The sequence below is a fragment of the Condylura cristata genome, unplaced genomic scaffold (assembly GCF_000260355.1).
Source record: "Condylura cristata isolate star-nosed mole 26May11 unplaced genomic scaffold, ConCri1.0 scaffold00014, whole genome shotgun sequence".
In the NCBI taxonomy this organism is placed as follows: domain Eukaryota; kingdom Metazoa; phylum Chordata; class Mammalia; order Eulipotyphla; family Talpidae; genus Condylura; species Condylura cristata.
Window position 1 is genome coordinate 43,473,220 of NW_004567115.1, and position 23,940 is coordinate 43,497,159.

General features: G+C 35.3%; 1 protein-coding gene across 2 annotated transcripts in view; it reads left to right on the top strand.

The window, feature by feature from the left end:
- The window catches only part of GALNTL6 (polypeptide N-acetylgalactosaminyltransferase-like 6), an 849,045-nt gene that overhangs the window by 334,580 nt on the left and 490,525 nt on the right, over positions 1-23,940 (top strand). For both annotated transcript variants that reach the window (XM_004682397.2, XM_012724993.1), the window contains exon 4: positions 7,893-8,031. In XM_004682397.2, coding sequence (XP_004682454.1) covers positions 7,893-8,031 — 139 coding nt within the window. The remainder of the gene's footprint in view (positions 1-7,892; positions 8,032-23,940) is intronic.

The window sequence follows — 23,940 nt, forward strand, 5'->3', positions numbered from 1 at the left end:
ACACTATGAATTGTAAGTTTTGTGGGGAAACTTTTAACTTTTATTTGACTCCGACAGTCATCTCGTTTTTAAGTCAGTAGGTATGAAATGAAACTATGTTTTTATTTTTGTAGTTTGCAACAGCAACAACAAAAATAAAAATACAAGTCATGTGGTGACTTATAATAAAGAATCTGGTACTTTTAAACCTTCCTTATCCTTGCTTGCTTAGCTTTCTTTATAGTTCATATTTAATTAAATAGGAAACAAGTACAACGTATATCGAATCCAGTATCTCTTGAAGAAAATACAAGAAAAATAGTTTAAAGCATAAATTTTAACAAATTTCTATTTGGTTTATTACAATATAAACATCTGCTATTAAAGATGTGAAAGTACCCTTTAAGAAGTTACTCAGTCTAATCCACTTCTTCCATTAAACTCTCTTCACTCAAAAAACTTTACATTTCCAGATGTCTTTGTCAGTGTTCTCTGTCTGCTATACTTGTCAGAACAATTGGACTAACAGATAAAATCCTTGGTAATTTTTCCATTCTTTTGCTATAAATATGAGGGGGGTGGATAGAAATTTATACCTTTTTTGGTTCCACAAGGTTTTAATCCAGTTATATTTAAAGTAAGGTTTATCTATTATATGCATGTCTTAGTACAGGATTTTGTGAGTTACCTTCTTTGCTCTTTTTGATATTCAAAGTCACCCCACCCTGTGTACCTCTACAGCCACCTGGCCCTAAAGGACAGTGAGATGTCTGTGGTGATTTTTGTTAATGACTTTAGCAAGTAATAGCTTTCTCATTTCATCTCCTCTCATGCATCCACTTTTATACTGTATTGAGTAATAAAGTGGTTTTCCCTCAGCTTCATGCAAAATGTTACCACAAATGGCATATGCTCTCATTCATAATCAGAATATAGGGAGGTATTACATAGAAACTTTCATTTATAATTTCAGTTTTCATTGAGGTAAATTTGGTTTATAACACTGTGTGATTAGGGGTTCACACCTCTTCAGACTGTGACCACACATACCTCTCACCACATACCCATAATCCACCATAGCCACTGGGCCCCACCCCCCATTTTTTCCTGACTTCCCGCTCACCCTCTCTGTACCCTCAGTTGTACAGTGGAATTTCCATGGCTTCATTTACCTTAGGTTTTGTCTGCTCCTATATCTGAATTCTTTATATTTCACATGAGTGAAATCCTCCATATTTTGTCTTTCTTCTTCTGACTTTTTAGCATAGATCATCCTCTCTAGACCTCTGTGCTGTTATGATATATGTAGATATATGTGTACACATATAATACATTCACCATAATGATACATGCATATGTACATATATAGTATCTCTATTCATACTTAAGGAGATAATTTTTCTTGAACTTATTTAGGATCACAGGCTCTAATGTTTGTTATACTGATAATCCAATTTCAGTTGTCTACTTATACTGAATACAGTGTCACTAATAAAAGGTTGTAAAATTCACTACAATTTTACTAATCAGACTTTTACTGCTTTATTGCAAGGAAAAAAATTATTGAAAAGCATATAGCTGTTTTGCTTCCTCCTACTCCAATCTTGCTTTTTCTCTTCGAGTCCTTTTTCGGTTGTTTTCATTCTATTTTGGCCCTTTTCCTGTGGCTTCTTTATATGTCTTTCCACTCTCTTTGGTACTTTTTATCTCAACTTTTCTATATGCTTCGATGACATATGGAATATTTCATGATTGTGTTATATTATTTTCTTAGAAGTGGTAAAAATGTTCAACACATGACACTCTGTCACTTTATGATTTTACACAAAGAAAGCAGCTAACAGACCAAGTCAGGCACATTTGACAGTAATGTTCTGTTTAGTTGGAGGCCATAAAAAAAGAAAGAAAAAAGTTGTCACTTCCTGGGAAATGTACTGCCTGGAAATTAAATCAAGCGCCTGCCCTTAGGAGGAAATAAGAATAGAAGAGGAGAAAGAAAATACAGAAATTCTTTAAGATGTTAATTACAATTTTTTTGAAGAAGAAGACTTTTAAAATGCTTTTTATAATCAGTCTTTAATGACTGGCAAGGCCTCAAAATATATATCTGTGTAACTCATAACACCAGTAATGAGGATGATAAATATGCTTTAAAGCAATTGGGATGTTACAGTGGAATATTTTTTTCCTGTATTGACTACAGACAAAGAAACTTTTAAATGACAATTTGAGATGGCTTGACAGTTAGAAAGACCTTTTTCAGGATTCCACACTGAGAGCTGGAAAATGATAGCACATAAGTTTACTATACAAGCTTATCTATATTAAGTGTTGAATCATAATTTATTCCATAGCAAAATCTTCCTATCTGAAATATAAACTTGTTTATATAGATTCATGTTATTTCTTCTTTAAAGATCTTTGCTCAGAGTGAATATAAATGCTTGCTGTTTAACTCATATGCTAAGTCAGAAAACTATCAATAAAAATTTTAATGTAAAATTACACATATCTCTAGAAATTAGGGATATTAGACAACATCTCATTTTAAAAGTAAATTTTCCATAATCAGAAAACAGAGACAATATATTTGTCAATAATTACTAGCTATTATTACATTATTTTTATGTACCCAAATTTGTTCTTGTTTATTTTATAAACAAATAGGAATAGTTTTAATTTTCACCAATTATCTTCTTTAATATTGTGTTGGTGGGGTCCTTCCTGGTGGCACGAGGGGTTAAGTCTCATCACCATGAAATTGTCTGCGGCCTCTGTAGCATGAGTTCAATCCCGTAAACAGCAGGGTGACCCACATGATGCAGCAGACCTCTCCTCTCCTGCCCGCTGCTCCCCTCAGCAGTTTATTTCAGTCAATCCACCTGTTCTGCTCCCCACTCTGTCTCTAGTGAATCCTCTCACCCACCACACCTCTGGCCTACATCCCCATTCTTGTATTCATAAATAAATAAAATAAATCTTAAAAAAACTACTTTGTTGGGGACTCTAGCACCTTTTATCTTCCTAATCAGAATATACTTCTGGATTTTTCAGACATGAGATCTTGCTAGGTACATTTTCAATTTCTCTATCCATTAGAGCATTATAATAATCAAAGACACTATCAAAAATTAATATATTAATCTTTAAGAATATCATAAAGTGTCATTTTATCTGCACATAAAACCAGGTAATATGAGAAAATAACCTGATTTTCTTGATAAAAATATCTACTATATATCCTTTGAATATGCATAATATCAGATATGTTTTTACGATTTAACAATTTCTACTTAGTACCTACGTATTTGGATATCATATTTCTATTTTGATTCTTTACAATATTTTGGTTTTGCCTCTCATACTATTTTTAAAAGTAAATAGTATACTTTTTTAAGCTAAAGGACTTTAAATTTACAATGGATAACCTAAAATACATTACATTTGTTTTATGTATTAAATAAATAAGTCTTAACACTAAATTTAAAACAAAAAGTTACTCTAAGAAAAAACACTAAACTTAATACAAAAAGTTACTCTAAAAATCTTTGAATCATAATATTCTTCAAAATAGGCATCTTTCTTTTTGGAATGTTTTGCTTTGTTTTGCTTTGAAGAATTGCCAAACCACATGAGCTGTTACAGAACCCATGGCTCTATATATTAAAACTTAAGAAGAGTTGGTAGCATTTTGCAGTAAAATCTGTTGGCTATGCATAAATAAGAACATAAAATTTTAAAACCTATTTTCACAACTGCAATGAAGAAATTTCTAGTATGCCTTCACTGGTGACCTATAAGTTTTGTTTTTATAACTTTATAGAATTACATATTCATTTGAAAACCCTTGCTACAGGAGATTTATCAGTCTAAAGATTAAATTGGTGTACAAAGAAAATGAATTTCCCTTTGACTGACAAGTGTTTTAATGAATGTGACACTTTAAAATTTTCTATGTGTAGTCTTAAAAGTGGCTGAATCTAAAAACTCAGCATTAAAAATATCTCTACAGTAATTATGGAAAAGAAGCCTGGGTGGTATGTATACATTTCACTGAGGACATATAAATTAAAAAATAAAATTTTATTAAGGAATGTAAAGATTACTGTGTAATGTGATTTTCTTATCAAATAGGATTTATAGAGTGGCCTGTAAATCCCATTTATAAAAACAGAAAATATAAAGTGAAAAGACTTTCTCTGGACTCTGAAAAAGAGATCTTTTAAGAGTTTCCCCAGGTCTGACCGCTAATTGCTAATGGTGGAAATGCATATTGAAAAAACCAGTCTCCGGTTTCCTTATGTATAGCATGAGTAGGACAATGTTTCTTAGTGTATTGAGACCAAAAAGTATGTAAAATGATTTCACATCGTACTTTGTGCATTCTGGCTACCATATGAATAAAAACTAGCTACCATATGAATAAAAAAATCTTGCTTTTATTTCTTTTCCACTGAGTTTGAAAATAGCAAACAGCATTTTCGCTTAAGAAATAAAAAGATGGAAGTAGGCAAGATTCAATATTTTATTTTTGGATGCCAAAAATGGCATAAAAATTTTGTTTCTCACCCTTAAAATGAAAGAGATTTTCGGTCTGTTCCTTTAGCTTGTAACTCCTTCTTATCATCCAACTGTTTCAAATTTGTTGTTGTTTTCCTTAATGTCCTTAAGGAAAAGCTAGAAGCTGAAAATAAGGTGTCTTCACCTTTATTTGAGGAATCACTGATGTAGAAACTATATTTTCTAATAAAACTAAATTACAGTTATTACCAACAATGCATTGCAAAATCAAAGATTAATAAGGTGAAAAATGTAAAATCTTTTAAAAAATTGCAAATGCATTGATAACTTTTAATCCCTATTCATGAAACAGCCTTTGAAGGACAAGAATTACTTGTTAGCATGATAAATTACAAACACACACACACTTAGAAACATGTCCAGTATTTACCTTACGTTTGCGGGTTTTAGCAGGAATCTCATTAAAGTCATTACCAGACTAAATACAGGTCTACTTCAATGTTCTTTACTGTAAACTATGAAACCAAACCAGTATCGTATAAGGTGCATCATATAGCGGCACCTTTTTGAACTGGATATTTGTTTTCATCTGGTTCAACCTTTGTTTTCTCTGCTTCTCAGTTTCCAAGGTCTCTACTGAGAGAGCCTCAGACTCAGAACTTTTCCTCAGCTGTGTCCAGTCTGCTAATATGCTTAGCAAAGGCATTTTTCCTTCCTGTTAAAATTACTTTACTATTAGTTCTTTTGTTACTGGACAAGTAAGCGGGCCTGGGGGGTCCCTCAGCCTAACCCCAACTCTCCCCCACAAAACTGGCAGGTAAGCTTGCTGCTCAGCAGTCACGGCCCACGAGCTGTTTACCTGCCTCTCGGGGCCCTGCCCAGGCCAGGAGTGGACTTTTTGAGACTCGTTAGTTAAGATTGAAAAGAGGCGTCCACAGATCCAAAGGGGCGAGGAGTCGGTGTTTACTGACTAGTGAAAGAGCAAGAAAAGAGACAGCACCGAGGGGCAGTCTCTGGACATGAAAGAGACAGGTGCGGAAGGCAGGGCTCTGTGTGAGCTTTAGGAATGGGGCCGGGAAAGTTTTTACCCCATTTAAAAATGGGGCCGATGAAACTGTTGGTTGAGAAAGCAAGACGGTGGACTTGGCAAAAGCCCACATACCGTTGCCAACTGTGAACTTCCAGCAGCTGCTCCTTGGGGTCGTGCCGTCGTGACCTCCCACACAGCAGGAGGCTCCTAGCGGCCGCGTGCCCGCAGCTCCAGGTTGAACCCCTCAGCCTCAAGGCCTGTGACGCCTTTTCTCTTCTGGATCTTTTAACTTCTGTCTCCTCACAGCAGCCAACTTGATCACCTGTGGAACGATAGCTCAGAAATGTCCAGCCTGAGTAAAAATAAAAGCAAAAGATAACCACGACATTTATAACAGCAGGAGTGCTGGCCTGTGGTCATCAGGTTTTTAACCTCCTGTTCATCAGTCTGCGGGCATAGTAAAGTTCTTGCAAAAGTTCTGTCTTTGACTTTGTCTTGTCCCCGGGTCTGTGCCAGGGAACTCCTATCTCACTTTAAAAACATTCCCATCTCTCTGCTTCTACGGCCCACCTGCTCTTGCATGAGTTCTATTCATTCTGGAACCAAAGATAGTTTTAATTTCCTACAACTCTCTAATACTAAGGTGGGTATTCCAGCACCCTTTATCTTGCTTCTCAGATTGTCTTTCTAACTTTTTTCATCTAAGGTCACACAACCCATTTTCCATATCCTTACCCATTGTGTGGTATAATCTGCTTTAGCCTGCTGATCCTGATCCTTTCAGTTCCCACTCGAAAAAAACAAACAAATAAACAAACAAACAAAACACCACCACCACCCCTGCCTCACCGGGTTCTGAGAGTAGTGCTCTCTGCATTTCCAGTTACTCAGACAGATGGATGTAGTGGGTCAAGGAGGTACGATAATCAGTCTTTGGTACCATGGCAGTGAGGAGTGGCAGAGGAGATGGGTTTTACCCCTAGCTTAGGTCTCAGAGTTCGTATTTCTGTGAGCTTCATGCTGTCTTAGTTTTCTCCTCCCCCTGGTTGGACAAGATACTGAAGCAGGCTAGAGTTGGTATTTTCCTCCTGCCAGGTGAATTTTATACTCAGATTCCCCAGTCATTGAGGCGCTGGTCAACTAATTTCACCTGAGAGTGGCCTACTTAAGAACAGACGTTCCGGGTGTTTCGGAATAGTTCCTGTTTTCTTCCCTGCTCGGAAGCACAAGAGGATTTTTCTCTGACAAAACCTAGCTGAGCTCTTGGAGTTAAATCTCACAATACTGTTGAAGACTCCTGGATTTTTAACTGCTAGGCTTGCTCACACTGAGCCTCTAGCAATTTGTCAGTTACAGTTCAGGTTTTCCTACCCGGAGTTGTGTTCCAGACGTTTCCACGATTTCCAGGTGCTGAGTTTCTGCTCTGGTAAGAGGGTGCTCCCTGTACTGCCCTGTCTTCTAGTCTTGGGCATTCGTTGGTCCCATGCCCTCTACTCTTGTGAATCCAAAAATAGTTGTTATTTTTTTGTCTGTTCAGCTGTTCACTGTTAGGATGAGGTGGCCACTTGCAAGCTTTTTATTTAGAACCACAAACCAGAAGTCTTAAGTCAGATTTAAGTTAAAAAAAAAAAAAAGATTGAAAATATCACATCATATGTGAATATTTTATACTAGCAAAGTTTTATAAGTAAGCAAAATACATGGTTGTAAAACATAATCTTTTTAAAATGGCAATTATTTTACACTAAGACATGTAAATGATGAAAGTACATGAAGTTGTTACATTCATTAATAACCAAAGAAGGTCAAAATATGAATAATATCTATTCCACTAGTAAATCTTAAAATATTGTTCAGTGCTTCTGAGAAAGCTATCAAATTCGTTAAAAAAAGAAATACTGTATTAGCCTCTCATCCAAACATATATAACTGTGAAGATAAAAGCAAAGATGTTCATTTCAGCATTGCTTATAATAGGGAATTTAGAAATAAACTGTATCTTCAATGGGTTTGTATAAATTTGAATATATTCAAATAATGTAAACCATTGGAGTGAAAAGGTGGCTTTTTATTCATTTATACTGGATAAAAGCAAGTTATAAAGCATATGTGTATTAGAATCTTCATTGAAATTTAAGAAATAGACACGGAATGTTGTAGCGGTCGTTCTCTCTGGAGGCTGAGATTACACTTCTTATGTGTTGCCTTTTATCATGAGTCTATTTTGTTTTTCTAAATGAAATCATGTTATAAAAGCTTGCAGCTAGAAGCTTCTGTGCAGTATAGTAACAGATGACTAACAAAATAGAAAATAAAATGGCTTTTATACAGGTGATAACTCCATTTTGCTTTCTCTTGCTAGGGAAAGGTGAACATGGAAAACCTTATCCCCTCACTGAAGAGGATCACGATGATTCAGCTTACAGGGAAAATGGCTTCAATATTTTTGTCAGCAACAATATTGCTCTAGAGAGGTCCCTGCCAGATATCCGCCATGCTAAGTGAGTACCAGCTCGCCCTGCGGGCAAGCTTTGCTTTGGTCTGATTGTAATGTTTCATGTGTAGCATGAATAGGACATGCAAGAAAACTTTTTGCCCTAATAATTATGTAACAATCATTTATATTTCAGCATCCTAAATATATTGACTTAAATAGGACTAATCTTTAAAATTCCAAAAGAATAACTACCGACTGAACACACACCTTCATTCATGAGCTGCCTATATCCTCACCATTTAAAGTGAAGTGTTTTAGGAAAATATCCATTTGAGCTTTGATCATGAAGATTATGAATCACACGTCTTGTTCTGGTTATTAGAGCGCTCAGAACTACCTTGACATGTGCTTTTCATCTGCTTCACTCTGATGCCGGTCCTACTGATGCTTCTTGTACTTGTTTTCTGCTCTGTTCAAGTTTCCTTGTTAACAAATACAGTGCCAAATTGGCAAGCCAGGAGTAGAGAATGTGACCAGAATTTGAAAGCATGGAACAGCCGTGTGTATCTGATAAATCAATCCAACTATCCCCCAGTCCAGCCCTCTCTCGTCACTGCATGCTCCCTTGGAAATGCTGGTGTCAGAGTCAGAAAATGAGAGACAGTAAGGGAAACTAATGAAAATACAACTGGAATCTTAATTAAAGCAGTAATACACAGTAAATAAAATTCTTAGCTTTGTCCAAAAATTATTAACCCTTTAGAAAAAAAAAATCAGCAAATTATGGTTTAGGGTATTATTTTTTAGTTGCCATATTGTGTCTTTGTAATTTATTTTAAAGTATAAAAGAACTATCGGTTTTCACTTCAGGTTTTATGTGAATTTGCATTTCCCAATATAGTTAAGTAGAGAATTAATGTGAAGAACAAATCAATTTTTTTCCCCTAAACTGAATGCTTTATATATTGGTCTAGGCCTTCAGCTAGCCAAATTATTCCCAGGTTGCCTGAAATTATCTACAGTAATTCCCACTGACCGAGAACATTTCTGGTTATGAGAAATTTTAATACCTAATTGCACACCATCAAAGATGCATTAAATTGCATTGTTGGCATAATAAATATGCTCAGAGAATAATTTCCATCTACCTCCTCCCCCACTTCCACCCTTCCAGTCTTTTAATGTGTATTCAAGCGGAAAGAATCACAGATGGAAACTGTGCAGAAAATCACTGAAGTCAAAAGACGGCCAACAGTCCCATTCTTCTCAGTGTGTATTTTTAGTTTAACTACCACTTTTTGAGAAAAGACATTCTCAGGCAACAGTGACAAAGAAAATGGAAAAATAGAAAGAAACTATTTTATAACTTTTAGTTTGAGTTGATAGTATTTGAAAAAAATTATTTTAAATGGTAGGGAAGAAAAATGTGGCGAAAATATGGCTAGTGATCATATCCTTACGTATTAAGGCTGGTTATAGCAGGGTAAACATTCACAGAGTAAAATGATGCCAAAGCCCACCTTAACAGAGGTTGGAGATGGATCTCCATGACGTGTTAAACATGAGAGCCCCAGGAAAGAGTTTACCCTGGTTAGTTCAGTATCTGACTTTCAGCAGTGCGGAGAGGGAGATGGATGTTGTTAATGAAATTTGCCAAGGTCCTACCTGCCAGAAACCAAAGCCAGTGGAAGTCTTACAGAGATGCTGTTACTTCAAGTCTTATATGTATGCCTTTGACTTCGTCCATTTTTCCTCATATTGCAGAAGCTAACTAAGGGGCTGCAGCTCTGGTTTAGCAGTCCTTGAAATTACAAAGGCAACTTGACACACATTTCAGTTTTATCAATTTAACCAGGCTGCAGGTAATTGACCATCACGTCTTTTTATTTTCCACATGTTTTCCCTTAACCAAGGGAGATTATTTTTTGACTGTAACTTTTTTTATATTGAACCAGTCAATGGAAGAAATGCAAAACTTGTGTAAATTTAAAAAAAAATTATGGCTTTTATAATAGGCATAATTTTCTTAAAAGCTTGATTTTTTTTTTAATGTATTGATGCCTATAAGAACTGGGGTATAGGTCAGAGGTTTGAGGGGTAAGATGCTCCACTAGAGACAGAGTGGGGAGCAAAACAAGTGAATCTATCGAATACATGTGAAGGGAGCGGTGGGTGAGACAGGAGAGGTCTGCTGTGCCGTATGGGTCAGCTCCCTGGCCAGGGACAGCTTACTAACACTAGGACCATGTGAGGCTTCAGGCATCACTTTCCTAAGAAAACCCACATTTGCAGTCAGCCACGTCCAACTGTATAGACTCGAATGCCAAGAGAAGAGGATATATTTTTCTTTGCTACATGATTTTGTAATGAAACCTATCGGGGAATACTAGTTTACAGTATTGCTTATTCCACAGCACAGCATTTCTCCTTACATCACTAGTCACACCAGAGTGCTCTCTTTGCAATGCCAGTGAGTTTGCTCATTGCCATTTTCACACTGAGCGAAAGAGCCATAGATGTAGAAATTTGATAGGCTTAGTTCATCACTATGAGGAATTTTCAGAACATGAATTATCTCTGAAACCCTAATTTGGAAAGCATTTTTCTTTAATTGTATGCCTTGCTTCAGTAGAATAAAAATGAACTGCTTTCTTGTGACTTTATTTCAGTGAGCCAGTGATAGCCTGATTAAGTAGAAGCCACAGATAATGGAATACCAATTGTCATGTACACTAATTTGGTCGTTCTTATTTATATCTTAATTCTAAGTTCAAAGCTTTTCATGCTTTCAGATTTCTTTCAAATATTCAACATCTTCTGATCTTACAAATTATATATATATTTTTTGTTTTCGTTACAATTTTTTCTTGCCATGCTTCGGTGGTCTCAGATTTTCTATCTCTTCTTCCATATTTCTGGCGCTGCAATTTCTGTTGACTTTTGCACATTTTTGAAAATGTATTTATATTTAAAATATGCTTTCACTTACTGCCTAATTAGATCTCTGTCCATAGCATCTTGGCTCAACCTGGTATCATTCCTTAGAACACCTTATCCTTATCTTTTATTCATGGCAGAGATGATCAGAAATTACATGACAACTGTCCAGCCAGTGGGTAACTTGGCAGCCTGACTTCATTTTGCTACACTTGGATTTAGCCTAACTGTATATCGGTTGTGCATTTTTGTGTCTTCAGTTACATATTTAGGAAGCTGCATCTTTATAGGCTATATTATATCATATTTGGACTTCCAGGTCAAGATGGGAAATATAAAACATTTATTTAAAATACAAAATACATATCAAATAGGGCAGCAGAAAACCGCAGAAGACTGACCTGTGAGAAACAGATTAACTTATGGGTGAATGAATATCCTGTTAGTAAGACAAGCTTGAAGAATACTTGAGTATTAATCCCTGGATATGAATTTCTTCCTCAATGGTTACCATAGACACTACCTAAAGCATGTTGTAATTAACTATGTGAGGTGAAATTACATCTATGAACAGAAGGAGTGCTTGAGATTAGGATACATAAAAGTCACATTTAGTATGAGTTGAGGTAGGCATGCAAAAAATTCAGGTAAATGAATCATAGATATATCATAAAGCCATCATTGGTGGGTTTTTTTATTGCAATATAAAAGTATAAATTTCATAGTTACATATTCTTGTCCCTAAATATTGAGATACATTTATAAGATGACTTAAAAACTGAATTTTTAAAAAAACAAAAAATCCTCTCCTTTGTATTTCACTTATATTCCAAAGATAGCACTAACTTTATTTTCATACCTGAAACTATAAATAAGAGACTGTGTCTTGAGAGAAAATTCTGTGACTTCTGAAATCTTGAGAAAGTACAGGAGAATTTTTACAACTCTTAGACTGATTGATTTAAGTTGTGTTGCTGTTTTATCAGGCTAATATGTCACAACCCTTCTTCCTTACAATTTCAAAGCAAAATTAGTTTTCCTCAGAAATGCTTTTGAATTCAAATACTGTCTTTTTACAGATCAGGTTCTGTAGGTAGGCATTTGATAGATATGGGCCAATTTTGATTACTAATAGTGAAATAAATAACTAGACACATTCAATTTCAAATTATAACACTACTGAACAATACTCAATAATTGTAAATACCAAGGGTGGAGGACAGAGTTGGGTATGTGATCTCTTTAGACAGGTAGCTTCATCTTACAGCTATGGAGGGGAAGCTAAGCATGGTAAGTTCCATAATGCTAACCTTGTCAGTCATGTGTCTTCCCTTCTCATGGGAAGAACACATAAGAAGATGAAGAGAGCGTGGGAGTGGAGAGAGCGTGGGAGTTATTCTAATGGTATCTGTCCATGTGAGACCATCTAGCAAGAGGAAATAACTCTTGGTGCTATAACACTGTGAGGAAGCCCCAGCCCTCCTTGTTCCTGGGGCTATTGTCTTGCTGCCCAGAGTTCCCGGTCAAGTTGTACATTTGTACACTCATGCAGTAGGTTTCTCACCAATGGCAAAAGTCCTGGTATGAGAAACATTACTGGAAACTAGGAAACTAATATCTGCTGAAAACAGCAAGCAGATATTATGGTCAGAGTAGCAAGATTACCTAGAATACTTGTAAAGGTTAGCAGAAAGGTCAGCGAGAACAGGGACTAGAGAGAGCATGCTCTGATTAGCAGGAACTCTGGAGTCCCTCAGCCCTGCTGCCCCCAAGCAATAGCTTCTGGTCATCCACCCTAGCTTGCACCCCGATACCACATCCCCACACATGTACATTCCTCCACCTACTTGCCCACCTTCTGTGAACCTGGTTCTGAAACAGGAGACTGCCCTGGGATTGGGGCGGCACCTTTTAGGAGTGAGCCCCCCTCGGTCCCTCATTTGGACTTCAGGTAATGGCTCATCCCAGTAATCTCTCATCCCACGTGGTTTTTAACAGGTGCTACAGTAACACACAGTAGTTACTTTAAATATGAACAGTAAAGACAATTTTGCAACACACATACACATTTTAATTAATTTTCAATTGTTTTAGTGTTTTGTAGTCTAAATACCCCTACTTGTGGAAATTGTTATGGACTCTAATAAAGTAGACTTCCATCACTTGCTCTGTGATGCAGAGCTAGTAAGTTTGAATGTTTGAATTTCTGTTTACCTAGTTCACTAAGAGGGGGTACACCTGCATGTCCCTCAACATGTGAAGCTTGTTAACATTGAGGCCAGTGTTGCCAAAGCGATGACTGCAGGATCTATTGAGGTTTTTTTTTTTTTTTTTTCTAATGTGCCTTCAAAATTACATCATAAATATATAAAATGTAAATATATCCAGTGAACTATATTTTAAGTTAAATGTAAAAACAATTATACTTTGTAATGTTTAGTTTCTTTAGGAAAAAATAATTGAATTGTCTATTTTCATTTTAAGTAGTACTTAATACACTTAGGAAGATATTTATTTCAGAAATATAAGTGTCATTTAACTGTTTATATTTCTTCTATTGAATGCTAGACTCATCCCCAGAAATGTTTGAGTTTAATCACCCCAAAGTATGTCAGGGTAAAATATTACATTTCAATTTTAAAAGCTCATTTAAATTTTGAAGGCACTGGTTTTCTTGTTTTTATTCTGATTACCTTGTGAAGTTGATTAAATACCTTCTTCCCACAAGTTCACAAGCAAAGTATGAAGTAAATTAAGAAAAATAAAAGACTATTTATGAACTCTGATCAGATATGAATCCCGGAAAGAGAGAGGTGGAAAGGGTATCCCCTATATAAAACACTGTCCAAATCGTGGGGATAACTTAGTATGAATGTGAGGGGGGTGGGAAAAAGTTAAGCCATAGAGAAAATGGAGTAAAATGATCAGGAACAAGATAAACCTTCCACAATTGTTACTTGAATGATGCCATTTACTCTTTTCTTGAAAGCCAGCATATACCCAACAAAGATAGGCATCGCTGCCTTAGTATATTTTGAAGGATTATTTTTTAAAATGATGAAAATATTATTCATATCTCATTTTTTGATTAATCTGAAAGATAGAAGAGTTTTTACCACTGCAACTAAAAGATGTGTCCCTGTCAAAATGAAAATCCTCCTAGGATAGATAACAATTCAAGGTCCATCCAACACGGTGTTTGGTAGAGTCTTTGAAAAGCAGATGATGAGGGACACAGGGCACCAAGTATACAAGGGTAGTAATGTGAGAGTTGCACACACACAAGAGTGTATGCACGCACAACACACACACACAAGCTAAAAATAAATGTGCTGTTTCAAGGTCATGTCTGTTCAATTTTAAAGCCTAGCCTTTGTAACCTCTAGTGTGATAAGGGTCAAATAAAGCTTAAAGTGAGCATAAGTGATGGACTATGGTGATGGCACATGGGTGATTTGGTGATGGGAAGCCCACAGGGATTACAACTAAGATGGAAAAATGCACAGAATGATGTAAAAATGAGCTATTATATATTTTTTAAAAGGGAGCGTTTGAGACATACATTCCTAACTGTAATTCCTTAATGAAAAAAAAAAAAGGTTGATGTAATGATGCATATTATTCTAAGGTTCTTCTGTCAGTATAAACTGCTAAAATGAAATGTACTGACTAGTATAAGTTTACTTAAATGAGTGATTAATATTTTAGCTTTTTTTTTTAAGTGAAGAAAATGTCCTATTTCAAAGCCTATATTTGATGGTGGGGGAAAAAAAGATGCATTATCCTTAAGTGCTTAGGTATAAAGGGGGTATCTATTCAAAATATTAACCCAAGATTCTATAAATTCTAGCCCAATTAGGTAAGAAAACGAAATCAAAGTCACTTAAATTGAAAAAGTATTCAAGCTATTTTTTTTTTTTACTTTTTAATGTTCAACATTACTCATCAGGAAAATGTAAAATATTTTAATTCTGATTTCTATCTATTACAATGACAAAAGCTAAAAAGTCAGTTTATTATTAAAGATTTAGACATCAAAATCTTTGTACATTGCTATTTGAATGAAAATGATATTGATGCTTTGAAAAAATATTCAGGGAGTTCAATTAAACACAGAATTAGCATGTGACATGGTAATTCCACTCATATATATACATGCAGAATAAATTAATATATATGTCCATACAAAACTTATACATGAATGTTTATAGCAACATTATTCAAAATAGCCATAGCTAAAAAGTGGAAACAACCCAAATGTCCATCAGTAGTTGTATGCATAAACAAATATATAGCTCTGTGATGGAAGATTTCCATCACAAAACGGGAGTAAAAATGCATTTAAATGCTAGGATGGAATGAACCATGAAAATAAGCTAGATGGAAAAATCAGCTCCTTAACTCCATACTATATATGATTCTACTCATATGAATAGCTAGCGTAGGGTTATAGATGGAAAAAGAACACGGACAGCAGTTCTCTAGGGTTGTGAGGAAATATGGTAGATGGTAGTTACAAGTAGGAAATGGCTTTCCATTTTGAGTTCATGACTGACTGTAGTTGAAAGTGGTCAGAGGCAAAGGTTGCACGTGTCTGTGGCCATACAGTAGTGTCCCATTTTTCCATGGGTTTGCTGCTTTCTGTGCTATCAGTTACCCAGGGTTAGGTGTGGTCCAGAAATAATATGAATAGTAAGATAGTTGACAAGGGTATATTTACATATATCTTATAGCAGTAGATTTTCATATTTGTTCTATTTCATTATTAGAAATTGTTAATCTCTTAACCAACTATCACAAGCAGGCATATATAGGAATAATTAGTTTGTATAAATTTCAACATTTGTCTATGGGATAATGCATATTACGCTGTAAGATTAATCTATTAGTATGAACACTGCTAAAATGAAATGTACTGAGTAATATCAGAAGTTTACTCAAATGAGAAGTGGGGGGAAAAGTTTAAGCCACACGAGCAGATGGGGTTAAAAAAATGATCAAGCCCCCATTGGGCATCTTGGAATATATCTCCTACAGATAAGTGGGAGTAGGGGAGACTGTCCTAAGAACCACTCAATAGTGTACTTAAATAGTATAGAAAGTGAATTGTGGGGTATGTGAATTACATCTCAGTTATTAAATTTTCTCCTAGTCAAGTAACTCATTTTTTTTTACTTTTTTTTTCCAAATTGATTATTTCCTCTGGTAGATGTATCATACTGTAATGAGTATTAATCACTAAGATTTTATAACTAGTATGTAATGATAAGTGCCTATTGTTTGAAGTGAAGAGCTTCAGGTATTTCAGTATATAAGCACTAAATACATTTTCTAGTTAAATTCCATGTGAAGTCTGGAACTCCTGCCATGGAAAGGGTTGCGTAGAATTCTCAGTAGAAGTGAAGAACTTAATTATATTTAGTTATATTTTTACATAACTAAGTTATACATAGCTTATTTTTCTGCTTAAATTAAGCAGAAAACAAAAGCATCGCTTTCTCCAGATTTATAAAATCGCTCCTGTTGCCCGTATTTCCCTCCATATTTTACTTTGACAGGAACTGGAAAATTAGTTGTGTTTGTGCAGCTGTTTCCTGAGGCACCATGACAGGAACATAATACGGGGGAAAGAAAAAGAGGAGGCCAGAGACAGGCAGGAATCAGGACATATTTCCTCTGCATGTTTCCCTGTATAGATAATGATTTTCTAACCCCCATTCACTTTTCAACAGTCCTAATTTGAATCATGACATTACACTTTTCATCATAATTTATTTGCCGCAGTCAATGACTTACATGCTGCAAAATCTGATCTATTTTAAAGACCATGCCTTGTGAATTTGCCAATAATACTTGCTATATTGGCTCTCTCTTATTTCCAAGTACTCTTGTCTGGGTTTCAAGAAACAAGTGCACATTCTCTTTGTCCTTTTTTCAGTCTCCTTTGCACATAGCTTCTCTTTACCTGCTAGGCAGATATTCAAGTTCATTGATGCTCAGCATCAATGACTTCTAGGTTCTTAGTTTTATTTACTTTCTCTTTGCTGATCTCATCCCTTAAGGACTAATTATTCTCTCTCTCAAATATAGTACCAAATGTGCCTTAATACCTTCATGCTCCTTAATCTCAACCGTATGCATTATCATATGCTTTCATTGGAATCCTGGTTAACCTCACATAACTCCTCCTTGCTTCTGTACAACCCATTCATGAGAGTCTTAGAACTAGCACTAGGGCTACATTGCCCAGACCTGGCAACCCATCTATAGCAAAGACTCCATGACACACTAAAAACAGCTCAGAAAACACCGACACCATCCTCCATGTCCTGATCCCTGCCTGTCTCTGGTGTCTTCTTTTTCTTTACCCCATGTGCTATACTCTTGACATGGTGTCCCAATAAACAGCTGCACAAACACAGCACACTATTTTGCTTCTAAGTACAGACATAAAGAATATTAAAATATTGGCCCTCCCTGGTGGCACAGCGGGTTAAAGCACAGCATTAAGAAGTCAAAGCCACTTCCGCATGAGTTCGATCCCCGCCTGCCCCGGAGGTGACCACATGGCGCGGCAGACCTCTCCTGACCCACCCGCTGCTCCCCTCAGCAGTGTACTTCGTCGATCTGCCTGTTCTGCTCCCCACTCTGTCTCTGGTGAACCCTCTCACCCTCCGCATCTCTGGCCTGTACCCCAGTTCTGTATGAATAAATAAATAAATCTTTAAAAAAAATATTAAAATATTAATCATTCTGTGATATAAAATATTGATTTACAAAAGAAATTGCTCTATAATGGGGGAGGGAGAGAATGATGACCCTCCTTCCCCCCAACATTCTCACCTATATTTGCAGTCCAAACTAATTTTTCAGGACTGTCAAAGTAAAATAAATTACCAGTTATCACTGCTTTATCAAACTCAACTGACATTGCAAGATTAGAACAGAAAAACAGTGTGACTAAACCCAACCATTGAAAACTGAATACAGTGACATTAAAACAATTACTATGTAAATTGGTGCTTGGAAATGACTTATACAGATATGCTGTATAGTCTGCTTGTCACTAGCCAGATGCCAACTTGACATTTTATTCTGCTGAATAGGGTTGAGAAAAACTTCAGCTGAATCAAAATGGTTTTGTAAGAACTCATTTAAAAAAGGACAAAAAGTTAAAGAAATCTCCTCCCTTTTCTGAACATGATTGTTTCCCTTAAGAGCACTTTTAAAAAAGCTGATTGGCTAACTATAACATATTTTAAAGCACAGTGTGCAGGTTTCAACTAACTGAATTATCAGTAAAGATATTTTTACAAAGCATCGCTATCAATAGACAAGCACTGGAAGTGGTGTCCAAGGTATTAACAGTAATTTGTAAGTGTATCAAAACACTTGATAATGTCTTGTTAAAATCAAGGCATTAATTCACTTAATTTTGAGGTCTCTTAATGTGCTGATTTCTAATACAAAACCTGAATTTTACTTTTTGGAAGACTGGCTTTAAATATTTTGAATATTTTAACAATCCTCTCAGTAATTAAGGAAGTAAATGAAAGAAAAAACATCAATAATTTGGTCTGACTTGTTTTTCTTACATTTATTGAACACTACATCAAATAATTGCATACTTTAAAAAATGCACATGAAATATTTACCCAAGTAGACCCATCAACTAGTGCAAAAAACAGCTCTAGATAAATATCAGTGAATTAAATTAACATAGACTATTTTCTCTCACCAAACTGGAATTAAATTAAAAATCAATGACAGCAAAATATACTCAAAAGATGAAAATATTTACAAATTATAAGTTACTAATAACCCATATGTAAAATGTGAAACTAAAGAAATTGGAAAAGTTGCAAGTGAAATATCAAAGAAAAACATCCAAAATCTTGTTTATCCACTTCACATATAAAGCAGTAGTTACAGGTAAAATAATAGCTTTCCTGTTTAAATTCATTAGAAATAAATTTTTGATGTATTAATCTAGGTAAAAAATAAAATAATACATCAATAACTTTGTCAGTTACCTAAATTAAATTTTTAGTACCTTGGGTTTATAACATTTCTAAATTCCCAGTAAGTATTTATACAAAAAAGAAAGAGAAACCAGCAGCTACCACTATCAATTATGAAACAGTTGATATAACTAAGTCTCTAAAGAATAGTGAAATTATGAGGGGTTGTCATAAACATTTTGTCAAAAATGTGACAGATTAAATATCAATTCAGCTTGAAAATTTAACAAATCAGATACGTTATAGCTATAAAATGTTACATTTGTTTTTTTAAAGATTGATTTACTTATACATACAAGAGCTTGGCAGTGATGCTTTCCATCGATCTTCAATCACTGCCAGTATTTCTTTATCCATTTGTTCACTTCCCTCCTTGAGTGCCAACTTCTGTGGCACCTGTTTAAGAGTCATTGGCCCTTGGAAGAAATCTCTGTCATGCCCCTTTGTTGCCAGCCTCTGAATCTCCATTTAATCTTCTGTGAAATTAAGGAAGTTCCTGACCCTTTAGACTGTTGTGCAGCTGAAATGAGACAATGTCAAGAAAAGGCATCTAGCAGAGAATAAGTAATCCTTAACTACTCATTTAAGTAATTCTTAAATGCAGTGCAGAGGAGTATGAGGTTAGCAGCAGGTGAGACAGGAGAGGTCTGCTGCACCATGTGGGTCAGGGCCCCAAAAGGGGAATAGAACTTGTGCTGCAGTTGCTATCGGTAGCTTGATAGTGCTGAGACTTAACCCTTTGTACCACAGGGAGGCTCCAATATTACATTTGTAATTAAAGCTTTCAGCAGCATTCTGACTTTAAAATAGGAAAAAAAAAACTGATTTTTTAATTTTTAATTAAATAGATTAAATGCAGGCAATTTATTGTTCCTTGTTTTAAAATGGGAAAGGTTAAAATGGCCAAATTCATTAGTTCCTTGCAAATATTTTGATTGAACCTCCTATGCTACTAGGAGTAGCTTGCACCAATGAGTTGTAAACATAATAAAGTATGCCATTTTTAGGGAAAATCCATCTAATTACCAGCTCAACACCCATGAGTGTTCTCATATTTCCTCTAGCGCAATGAGTCATGATTTCAAAAATGTTGGCTGTTTGCACTGACAGCGATCAGCGACATTTTGCCAAGCAGGCATGAGCAAGTAGAAAAATAAAGAAAAGCATCTTTCTCGATTTGAACTATTGGAATGTAGGGATGTTTGTCATTGTGACATAATGTCCTATTTGCTTAGTAGAAGTACAAAGGGGAAAAGCAATAAAAACAGACAAACCGTAGATTGCTAAAGAAAAAAATGCTCAGGATTGAAACAGGTATCTACTTTCATTCAAACATTGTGCTCTAACGTTTCCATCCTTGAGTATGAATTTTAAAAATGTGAGTTTTCACCTTGTATCCAAAACTAAATATTCAGCCTTAGAAATGAGTATTTAGGTGGTAGTAATTGGGGGAAAAAAAGTCATAAGCACCCCAAATGCAAGTTTACACAAATACCAACACCGTAAATGTGACATTGTTGCATGAATAATAAAGTATATTCTTCAGACAGAATTACACAGCACTAGTAGATCTTTGACTTACTTCATATATCTGTAATGAAATTTTTGCCCTACTTTATTATTAAATGACCGCATATGTTGTGTTACACCAATGAAATTATAGTGATAAATTAATACAACTATGAAAGGAATGATGTTATATGTGTTTTCAATAAACGATGTTATTTAAATGACATATATTCTTAAACCTCAGTTTAGCAAATGTCAAATTTCTGTGTATTCTGTTTTGGGGACAACAGAAGAGTGAGACATTTGCTACTGAAATTTATTTCATTGTTATAAATGATTTAGTAAAATACTCCAGTCTAATTTGGGGGTTTTATCAGTTTTTAAAACATCTTCATGATTTGTCACTTCTCTTAGATAACATTTTAAAGAATTTCAACTGCTTTGGTCTCTCTGGTGGCTATTAAATTTGAAGAATGTATTTTCTGTCCATTTAGATAAAATGTTACTCAACAAAGAGTTGTCATCAACTGTGAGCCATTCCTAAGCTCTAAGTTAATTATGTGAAAATGCTTACTTCAAGATAATACAGCAATATGAAATGCTATAATTATAGAAATTTTCATCCATATTCCTATAAACTTAATGCCACAAGTGTTTTAATGTGCCCTGTCAATTGGTTATATATCTGTGACCAAAACATATAAATTGTTGACTATTTCTTAAAAATAGTTCCATGTTGTTACATTTTCTTCATTCTTAATACATTTCCATTCTCAGTCTGACTTAAAATTAAACCTGAAATACAGATGTTGCAAATTTTTAATAAAACCCTGGCTATGCTTCAGTATTTCTAATAATATGAGAAGCAGTCATCTGCACCATACCTCAAATCCAGTGGCTGAATTTGATAGTGAAATCAATTTTCTTTTGGAGCAGGTTAAGTACTAGAATGACGAAGTATAATTCAATCACATTAAACACTATCACAAAGAGGCTGCCTTTCCTTAACCTAAAACTCAGATCAGCACTCTCTTTATTTTTTGCCAAAACTATTACAATCTCTAATCTTTTTCCTTCTAGTCCCTACTGTCTTCAAAACTCTGCCCTGCTGCCAGTGAAATATGTAAACGTGGTCCTGTCTCCCTCATAGCTAACAACACGTGAAATACTTCACACTTACTTCAGGCTAGTCCAAATACCTTAGACTCACTTCCAAGGTCCGACACGATCTGCTTTCAGTACACAGACTCATCTGTAAAGACCTCCCTGATTCTTTCAGACAAAGCTAGTCATTCTTCCCACAGGCTCTCCTTGTCTGCGTGCCATCTATTAAGTCACTTGTCTCACTCGAATTTAATCATTTTATATATCTGTCCACTGGTCTGTAAATCCTCCAGGGAAGAAACTGAATTTATTCATCTTTGTATCCTAAGTGTCTCTCACTTGCCATCATGTATTTCCTGTCTCTATTTCCCTACAGCCTTCTAGAAGACTTTGACTACAACTAATGCAATAACTACAACTAATAACTACAACTAATGTGATAGTAATTACAATATTTGTTAACCCTTTGCTATTATGTAATACTGCATGAAGTGTTTTTGTGGATTATGTACTTTAATTATCATTACTACTAAGAAGTAGGTATGTTTTTTGCTTCCATATGTCCCATGTGAGAAAATTAGTCATAAAGAATTTTAATTAACTCAACAATTACTAGGTAGATAGTGACAAAATCATCCTTTCAACATAGTTTGAGCTAGAAAGTCTTAGTTTTGAAAAATTGAGAAATAATTGGCACAAGATGTGACTGAGTTTGCAACATAGTCTGATTGAAAAATATATATTAATGAAGAAAGGTAACTTTACAACTAATAGTCTAGTAATTAGGTTAAGACCATTTTTATATGTGTACTCTGGCAAGTCCAGTTAGCAATAGCTGATAATGAAATAATGATTAAAAATAAAAAGTTGAAATAATGATTAAATAATATAATTAAATAGTTGAATAATTATTAAACCGTTAAGCAAAGTAATAAATATGTGGAAATTTAAAAAAAAAAAACAAAACTATTTTCAGAAGTAACAAAGGGAGAGTTTCATAACTCAAAAAAAAAAAAGCAATAATGTTTCTCAAAGAATGTAACAATCACTTTGTATTCAAAGTTCAAAGGACCATTCTAGACAAATGCAGTATAATTTATATGTTGATGTGAGAGATTGAGTTCCCCTGGAAGCAGAGCCCAAGGAGAAAGCACAAGGGATGGCAGTAGTCTGAGGATAAATCAGAAAATACCTAGAGAGGGTCTCAGAAAGCAGACAGGGAAGAGGGAATACAATGCAGTGCAAGCCGCAGGAGTCTCTTGTCTACTGAGGTGCAGCTCACTGGGAAACTCGGGTAGAAAATGTGGAGCAAACCACAGTTATTCTACCATAGACTGTTTATTCTTTAACTCCCCTGCTTCCCTGGTGGAAACTTCTCCAGTGGAACTAACTCCCCCAGAACTTCTGGTCTGCCTTGCTCAGAGAGGAGAGAAAGCACTAAACTGTGTATAGCACTTAGCTATATGATAGCGATCATAGTAAGTTATTGCTGTGTTTAAACTGGGTATCATTTGACACCTACCTCAATGTAGTCAAAACCGAACTTCTCTTTATCCTCAATTCTTGACATGTGCCCTAACCCTTTACACCACCGGAGAGAGTCCCAGTTCTGAAGCTATCTTAAACTTATCTTTTGCAAGTCACTTACAACCCTTCACTTGAACTTCTGTAACACTTTCCAAACTGGATCAGAGGCTCTAGGCGACATGCCTATGGCCTGTCTATTAAACTTCTACGCTATCACCTTCACTTAAAAACTGTAGCCATTTGTTTCTGATGTACCGTCTATTACTTGTGAACTTACTAAAGCCAGGGACAAGGTTTTCCTATGGTTTTATTTCTACTTAGGATCCTGACTTATTTCAAAGCCCCCAGTAAATTGTTGTTGCCTGAATGAATGAATGAAAGGGATATTTTCACATTTCACATAAACATGTTATCCTAAAATGACCCTCGTGTTTGCTTTATCTAGCACTTTTATGCCCATTTCATAGTATATGTGATACAATGAATTTACCAACTCTTCATTTAAAAACATGAAAATGAATTTTTAGTGTTGTATTGTTGTTTATACAAACTGGTAGGGAACAGGGCCGTCAGAGGTCACAAGTTTGGCCCTCTCCAGGAATACACGGTACTTAATTATACTAATTCCATTTATGTATTTTTGAAAGTTTTCATGATTGAAGAAAAGACCTCAAAATGACGGTGTCTTCTACTTGTGATTGTGTTCATCAGTTCTAGCAAAATGCCACCTCTGGTTAAAAAGCTGCAGTTGAGGCTATTTGGTTGAGTTTAGAGTCAAGTTGTGCATCTTCAGAGACATAGCACACCTGGCTTTTGTAGCACTTACATGTGGTCAATTATATGTGGGTTACATATGCAAAATTTGCACTGATAGT